The sequence below is a fragment of the Microtus ochrogaster genome, chromosome 10 (genome assembly GCF_000317375.1).
Source record: "Microtus ochrogaster isolate Prairie Vole_2 chromosome 10, MicOch1.0, whole genome shotgun sequence".
Taxonomy (NCBI): Eukaryota; Metazoa; Chordata; class Mammalia; order Rodentia; family Cricetidae; genus Microtus; species Microtus ochrogaster.
This window is the reverse complement of record NC_022016.1, coordinates 61,854,180-61,862,961: the sequence shown is the minus strand read 5'-3', so window position 1 is coordinate 61,862,961 and position 8,782 is coordinate 61,854,180. Positions and strand designations below refer to the sequence as shown.

General features: G+C 41.3%; 1 protein-coding gene across 1 annotated transcript in view; it reads right to left on the bottom strand.

Annotated features, from left to right (window-relative positions):
* Nucleotides 1–8,782, bottom strand: part of Rlf (rearranged L-myc fusion) — a 73,856-nt gene that overhangs the window by 9,935 nt on the left and 55,139 nt on the right. Inside the window, exons 6-7 of the mRNA XM_005353309.2 lie at nucleotides 7,111–7,247; nucleotides 481–622 (exon numbers count right to left, since the gene is read on the bottom strand). Coding sequence (XP_005353366.1) covers nucleotides 481–622; nucleotides 7,111–7,247 — 279 coding nt within the window. The remainder of the gene's footprint in view (nucleotides 1–480; nucleotides 623–7,110; nucleotides 7,248–8,782) is intronic.

The following is an 8,782-nucleotide window of genomic DNA, read 5'->3' as shown; positions in this document are numbered from 1 at the left end:
AAAAACCAAATCTCAAAAAAAAAAAAAAAAAAAAAAAGAGCTAGCTCCAGGACAGGTACCAAAGCTATAGAGAAACCCTGTCTCGAAAACCAAACCAAACCAAACAAACAAAAAAGAGACATAAGTCTAAGTTAAGAAGTCTAGGTTAAGAACACACACTGCTCAGTTTTCTAAAGAACCTGGGTTTAAATTCCAGCATCACATTGCAGCTCCCAGGATCCCAGTTTCTCATCCTAGCAATAAAGACAACAGTGAGACAAGCAGTGAAGTTCAAGGTTGGTCTCAAAACCAAGGAACCAGTCATGAGAGCATACATATAGAAACCAACACTTGATGAGGAGGCAGAAGACCAGATTTAGTGGCATCCTGCACTACTCGGGACCTTGTCTCAACCAACCAAACCGAATCTGTGGCTCCTTAGAGGTCAGTCAATTCCCTGAGAAACTGCCATGATTAGCAGGGAAGGAAGAAACTACTCACTTCAGTCTGTATGACTCTAATCAGGCAGAACAAATGCTGCTGTGTTTTAGCTATGACACCAAACTGCCGACAGCGTTCCAAAAACGTCTCCAAAGACGGGTCGATTCTTCTTTGCAGTTTACTCCAAAAGAGAGTCAGCTCCCTGTGAAAGAAAACAGTTGTATTAAGTATTGAAACTGGTGTTTGCTGCCCCACTCCTGACCACCTCTTTTTGTCTGGGTCAATGAAATTAAGCTGACAAAACAGACAACAGAAACCAAATGAAAAGCTGTCTACATCTTTCACTAGTTGCCCCTAAATAGGTAACACTGTTAAGAATCTGTTCTCAAAGTTCTGATTCCTTTCTTGTCTGTCCAAAGACAAAAAACAACTATTTCCTTATTAGGACATTAACTTTTCCCCTTTACTTAGATTCCCTCTTGTTCTTTTATTTTTTTTTTTTAGTTGCTGAAACAAAAAAATTTCCGCCTCCTCCCCGTTTCCCATTTCCCTCCCCCTCCTCCCACACATCCCCCCTCTCCCCCACTCCATTCCCCCTCCCTCTCGAGAATGAAGAACAGTCCAAGATTCCCTGCCCTGCAGGAAGTCCAAGGTCCTTCCACTTCTATCCAGGTCCAGGAAGGTAAGCACCCAAACAGGCCAGACTCCCACAAAGCCAGCGGGACTGGGACTGAATAAGCATGGGATGAAACTGGACTTTCTGAACATGGTGGACAATGAAGGCTGATGAGAAGCCAAGGACAATGGCACTAGGTTTCAATCCTAATACATGAACTGGCTTTGTGGGACCCTCTTGTTCTAAAAGGCTTAACTTTTACATTGGTTATTATTTATATAGAGCAAATTAAACCTCGTTTCATTAACTGGGCAAGTAGTAAGGAAATCTATGCAGCCTGTCAACATCCCAAAAGATACTTGATTTCTGACTCCAAAATGTGATGCTGCTGCTAGGCCTATATTACTGAATGCTTAAGTAAAATGGCACTCTGGGAAATAGTTAAAACACCAAAATTCCGGATGTAATAAAAAGATTGAAGGAAATAAATTATTAGTCTGAGATTACGTTCCATTACACAGACCATGGCTCAGAGGTCAAAATGCCTATGCCTCCCTAGTGCTGGAATTAGAGCACTGGCCAACAGTTCACTTTCATCAGAAAACTGCTTTATTCAGATTTAAGTATTTCAACAGAAACTTCAAAACCATAATGAGACTTTTATAAATTGCATATGCTTAGAAATAAAGAGGAGAGGGCTGAACAGAAAGCTCATCAATTAAGAGCACTTAACGCTCTTTCAGAGAATGCAGGTTCAGTTCCCAGCTTACAACTCTAATTCTAGGGAATCCTATACTCTCTCCTGGCATCTGAGGGCATGAGGCATGCATGTGGTTCACATACTTACATGTAGGTGAAATCTGCATGCATATAAAATAAAAACAAATCTTTTTTTTTTAATGTGTAGCCCAGGCTGGCCTCGAACTCGTGATCCTCCTGCCTCTGCCTCCTTCAGCAAATCCTACCGGCGTGCGCCACCACAACCGGCTAAAAACAAATCTTAAGTAAAAAAGAATGTCTGAAGGCAGGAGTGGTGATGTATGCCTTTAACTCCAGCACTTGGGAGGCAGAAGCAGCACTAGTGAGCTCGAAGCCATCATGAATTCCAGGCCAGCCAGGTCTCTGTAGACAGATATTGTCTCAAAAATAAATATATAATTTTTAAAAAGGCTTAACGGTCAAAATATATGTATGTGAAGCCTGGGGAGATAGTTTAGTGGTATAACCCTTGCTCAGTATGGGCAAAACTCCTAAGTTCCATCTCAAGTCTGTCTGTGTGTTAGGGGGCGGGGGGATAAAAACCAGTTACATATTATAAAGATTAAAGGATACATAATGTAAGCTATTTAACTATCTAGAGCCAGGCAATGGTAGCACATGTGTAGTCTTGCCACTCAAGAGGCTGTTAGGAGTACTGTTACTAGTTCAAGTGCTGGAGCCACATAGTGAGTATGAGGCCAGCTAGGATGCACAGCAAGAGCCAGTCTCAAAAACAACACAAAAGACAAAACCTTAAACAGATATCTCCATTTGGGCCAGGAGAGATGGTTCAGTAACAGAGTACTCTTGTTTCTACAAAGGGACAGAATTCCGTTTCTCTCCATGTCTAGAAGCTAACAGCAGCTTTGTTCCTCCAGCTTCAGGGGACCTTATATCCTATACTGGTCTCTGCATACATGTGCACATACCTGAGCACACACAAATACAGACACAGATATGCATGAACAGCACGTGCACAAGCTCACCAGTTTGAAAAGATGGCTTAGTCATTTAAAAATACTTGCTGATCTTGCAGATTTGGAGCCCAGCATGCAAGTCAGGCTCACAAGTGCCTGCAACTCTCTAACTCCAAAGAATCTGATGCCCTCTTGTGGACTTGAGGGTGCCTCCACATATGTGGCATAGTCACAGATGAACACACACACACCCAATACAGAGTTTCTCCGTGTAGGTGCATAAATCTTTGTAAAAAATCAGCTGTGCCTGTCTTTAATCCCAGGACTTGGGAAACAGAGGAAGGCTGATCTCTCAGAGTCTGGGCCAGCCAGAGCTGTGATAGTGAGATCTTGTCCCCAAAACAACCAAACAAAACCAGAAACAACCAAAAAAGTAAATCCCACCACTCATTAAGACTGAAGGAGGTGGACCGCTATGAGTTGGAGGCCAGTCTGGTGTACAACACAGCAAGAACTTGTATCCAAAAAAGGAAAACCCTCCCCAAATGCAGAAAAGGCGGAACAGGAGAGATGGCTTGGTGTTTAGAGCACTTGCCATTCCTGCAGAGGAGTTGGGTGTGATTTCTAGCACCCACATGATGGCTGACAACTGCCTGTAATTCCAGTTTTAAGGGATCTGACAACTTCTTCAGGCCTCCGAGGGCACTGAATTCACTGGTGCACACACAGACTTGCAGATAAAAACACCCATACATATAAAAGCAAATAAATACATATATTTTTAAAGTGAATCAAGCAGGTGATATAGCTTAGTTGGTAACACACTCGCCTACTGTATATGAGGCCAAGTTCTGTTCCCAGTTCTGAAAACAATGAAATATTACACAACTATAATCTTGAGCACCGAGGCTGAGGAAGGAAGGTCATCTGAAGTCTGAGGCTAGCCTGGACTACAAAGTGAACTTAAAGCTATCTACAATGTATTTCCTATGTATATTTCCAATAGTGAAGTGACGAGGAATCTTCATATTATCTAATATATAAATATTTATTTTAAAAGTGAGGAAATTTATGAGGTTGAAAGGATGGCTCAGTGGTTAAGAGCACCAGTTTTCTGCCAGAGAACTCAGGTTCAATTCCCAGCACCCATGTGGCACTCACAAAGCTACAGTTCCATGGGATCCAACACTCTCATACAGACATGCATGCAGGAAAAACACCAATGCACATAAAATAAACTTTTTTTAAAGGGAATTTTATGTACAGTAGGAAAAACAATTTGGGACAGATTTATGTATTAAACAAGAATTTTAAACAGTGTTCACTTTGATTTGGGTATTTAAAACTCCAAAAGAAAACTGAAGAACTAAGGAAAGATCACATCCTAACGATGGCTATTCAAGCACTGGTCTTTGTGGCCTCTTTTAATTTCCCTACAAAATTAAGCTAAATAAAATATCTTGGTCTTTTCCCATGTGCAGGGACACAACTCTGTAATACATGAAATACAAGACCAGGGTATGTCAAAGTCCAGTTGAGGGAGAACAGCCATGTAAATACTCCACCATAGCAAAATGTTCAGTATACAAAGTTTAAGTTCAGAAATGCTGGTGCAGGCAAAGGCTAACCTACAACAGAAAATGTGTTAAATGTTAGGATTAACTGCCTGCCTTTATTTCTAAAGCAGGAGAGTAAAGACACGCTGTTGTGCGCAGTGTTCAAAATGGCCCCTTCTCACTTGCTGGGCGACTCTACCAGCACTGCTGGGCACCCACAGTGCCCACACTCCTGTTCCCACTCTTTGACATCCCCACCCATCCCCAAACTGTGTGCAGCTGGGATTAATGACACAGCTTCTAAGAATGAGGGCATGGTGAATGTTGCGTGGTTTTTGTTCTAAATTATTATTAGGATTTTTAAATGTCTTTGAAGAAAATTTCCTCAGAATAAAAAAATATTCTAAATGATAGAGCTATGTAGTTCACATTGCAAATACTATCTTTCCTGATAACAAATTCAAGAGTGACATTTTCTAGGAATAAACTTAGGGTATGCGCTAGAAAAGCCATGTGACTTCGAGACAGGGTTTCTCTGTGTAGCCTTGGCTGTCCTGGAACTTGTTCTGTAGGCCAGGCTGACCTCATACTCAGAGATCTGCCTGCCTGTGCTCCCCAAGAGCTGGGATTAAAAGCGTGCACCCCCACTGCCCAGGTGTTATGTGACTATTTATTATGGTTATTTCAACCCTTTATGTATTTTTTAATCTTGCTATCCCTCTTATCAAAAATGTCGCTTAGACGTTGCCTTTTGAAATGGGTTCTCACTATGTAGGCAGGCTTTCCTCAAGCTCACAGCCACCCTTCCCCTCAGACTCCCAAATTCTGGTATGACAGCTGTGAGTCACGACTCCAGCCTTAAAATACTTCCCAAAACAAGAACAAAAGGCTCTCCATCTTAAACACAAAAGCCCTGAGCATAACAAAATAACCTTTCTTGTACAGATGATCTGAGATTAAGTTTTTCTTAAACTTGCTGTTTTGTGCGGTGATTATATCTAATTTCAGTCTAGCTCCACCCCACAAAAAGGAGGAAAAGTTTTTTTGTTTGTAATTAGATTCTATTTCTCTTTGAATTGCATAGAAGAAGCTTTTAAATAAAGTGTTAAGTAAACAAGATTTTCTTTCTTTTTTGGCATAGACAAAAAAGGAAATCCCTATTAATCCCTTCCTGCTTCCAGAGAACAGCATTAATCCTAGAGCCAGCTACAGACAATTTCATGCGAACAGTGGCTGAGTGAAGAAGTGGGGGGAGACCACTGTAAAATAAAAGTTGTGTCAGGAACAATAAAAAATTGAGGGAGGAGGCTGGGGGGTGGTTTAGTGTGTGAGGTGCACGATGTCCAAGAATGGAGACCTGAATTTGGATCTGCAGCACCCATAAAAAGGCTGGGTATGGTGGTGAACACTAAGCATCCCAGTACTAGGAAGCTGGAGACAGCAGGGGCCCTGAGGCTTGTTGGCTAGTCCAGGCAGCCCAAGCAGAAAGTGGGTTTACTGAGAGAAAGCCCTCTGAGCACATGGACATAAACACACATGCAAATAGGAAAAAGGCCGAAGTTGGTTGGGTATGGGTGTAATGTCTCAAATTGTAATCCTAGCACTTGGGAGGCATAGGCAGTAGAAGTGCCTTATATTTGGGGCTAGCCTGGGCTACAGAATAAGATCCTATCACAAATAACCCAAAGGGGGAAAACAAGGAAAAACTCCACAGTAAATGTATGGGTTTACGTTTGAAAATACTCAGAATCTTGGGTCATACAAACATGAGGACCTGAGCTGGAATTCCCCAAACTCAGGCAAGGCAGACATAACAGAGTATTAGTCTGCAGTTCTGGGGCTTCTATTCCAAGATGCCAGGAAGAGACAGGAGAATTCCTATACATTTCCAGGCCAGTCAGCCTGACATATGCAGCAGCAAACAACAGAGATCTGTCTCAGACAAAGTGCAAGGTGAAAACCTATGCCCAAGACTGCCTTCTAATCTCCACAGGCCTGACATAAGCCAGTGGCTACACATACAGAAACATCTCTCCCCCTAACAGACACATATACCACAGAATTTATAAAATTCTATATAGGATTTTATTAACTTTTGAAATCAAAGTCTATTTATAGCCAGGCACGATGGCAAATGCCTTTAATTCTAGCACTTACAAGACAGAGGCAGGAGGATCTCTACGAGTTTGAAGCCACCATGGTCTACACAGTGAATTTCAGAACAGCCAGGGCTTACCACTAATCAGATGCTCACTGAGAAGACACATGTAATTTAGCAGTTTCCTGCCTATCAAGTTTATCCTTCTGGTCTAAGATATCTAATACAATTAGAATTAAGGGGTTATGGATATATTTGTTTCTATCTTTTAATAACTAAGCAATCAGAGGCAAACAAAATACAAAGAAAATTAAATAAAAAACAATGCAGTGTCAGCAACATGTACCAAGGTTGCAAATTAAATTGGCACTCAAAGAGATTTCCTTTTCTAATGCTAATTTTAGCTACACTCCTAGGTAATCTGATCTTTTCATTAATGGGTTTCCAAATAAGAACAAGTTAGCAGAGAAGATATTAATAAAAGTTAAGGGAAAATAATATAATGTCTATCTATTCCATATCGACATAATGTTGTCTCCAAGGAAGAAGACATCTATGGAAACAGGACAACCAAGAGGAAGGAGCACCTGACCTTTCCTTGACTACATTAAACCAACTGCATTTTTAGTTAAATCACTTCATTAGTAATCAAGATTTTATTTACATGCTAAGACTTAAATCTGACACAAACCCTAAATACTACGCCATGCACTAACAAAGTATATACAAACTAAGTGTACTTACCAAGAACAATACACACTGGCCGTTTGCAGCTGCTGGGTAAGGTAAGTTGTACAAAGAATGAACGCTGTGTTATCCTGACCCTCAGACTCCAGATTACATATGATGTCTAGTACTTCCTTACAGTCCACCTTTGCAATCTATCAAAAACAAGATAACCAAGTTAAAAAGAAAATGGTGATTTTTTTTTCTGTAAAATTTGTTAGGTAAAATATTTTCTATTTTTGGTAATTTCTTTGACAACTGGCAGAGAAGTGTTAGAGGCACAGTAACTACTTTACTGACTAATATCTGAGCAGTATGGCACGAACACTTTATTTGTCAAATTACTAAGATGAGAAAGAAACAGGCATTTGGAAGGAAGCTCCACTCTGTTCGTCATTAATATGGACTTAAACACTCTGCAGTCTTACAGTGTTCATCAGCACTGCTACCACATAAGTGAGCCACATTATACATACCAGCTGTCATTTTCATCCTCTCCCCTCAAACTCCCAGTCCTGGGCACACTCAACCATCACCCCACAACTGAGCTACGGGCACCCCCCATTTTTTTAGTAGGAATAAGTATGTCTACTGAATACACTGAAAGGGGCAGAAGGTTGGAGAGTAACAAGAGCACTGGCCTCCGCTCCTCCTTTTGAAATAGTTCTCATTAAGTTGCCCCAAAAAGGCCTCAAACTCATGATCCTAAAGCTCCTTAGCAGCCCACCACTGCATCCTGTCTTGTCTCTTCCTCATGAACTCCTCATCCTAACTTTATTCAGGCTACACTGCAGGTAAGACACTCACGGAGTGACCTGTTCAGTGTTCTGTCTTTCTGTGAGTCAACTGCCCCAAATACTACAAACCTTTATTTCCAGAGTTCTGAAATCAGATCCTCTTTTAAAATGTTATTTATTTATTGGTGTGCACACACGCACGCACACCTATATAAGCACATCATCACTCAAGTGCAAGTTTGGGGACAACTCTCCGGAGCATGTTCCCCTCCACCAACTTGTGGGATCCAGGATCATACTCAGGTTGTCAGGCCTACATACACGTATCTCTATGTGTTGAGCTATCTTGCTGGCCCTCTGAAAAAGTTAGTCTTATTCATTCCCGCCTTCAGTCCCCCCCCCCAACCCAATCTGTTTTCATGTTTGTTTTTGATAGGGTCTCATCATGCAGCTTTGACAGGCTTGAATCCACAGAGAGCCACCAGCTTCTGCTCACAAAGTGCTAGGTTTAAAGGCGTGCACCACCAACCATACCCAGCTTTGCTTCAAGAGCTGTACCAGTTCAGACTTTTGGCCCTAAATCTCACATGGCTGGGACTACAAGATTGTGCCACCATGCTTGTTTTTTTTTTTTTAATTAATTTATTTATTAAAAATTTCTACCTCCTCCCCTCTGATCCCCCCCCTCCAGTCCTAAGAGTTGTTTGTTTTTTAAATGGGTTCCAAATGGTTTTCATTCTTGTACAGCAAGCATTTTACCAATTCAGTTGTTTCTACAACCTTCTTTTTAAAAGCTTTTTTATTTTTGATACAACCTGTAGCCCAGGTTGGCCCGGAATTCACTATGTAGCCCAGGCTAACTTGAATAAACAGCAATCCTAACCCTTCAGCTTCCCAAGTACTGGGATTATCTGCATGAACCATCTAGGTGGAATCTTTTCTTTCTTTCTTTC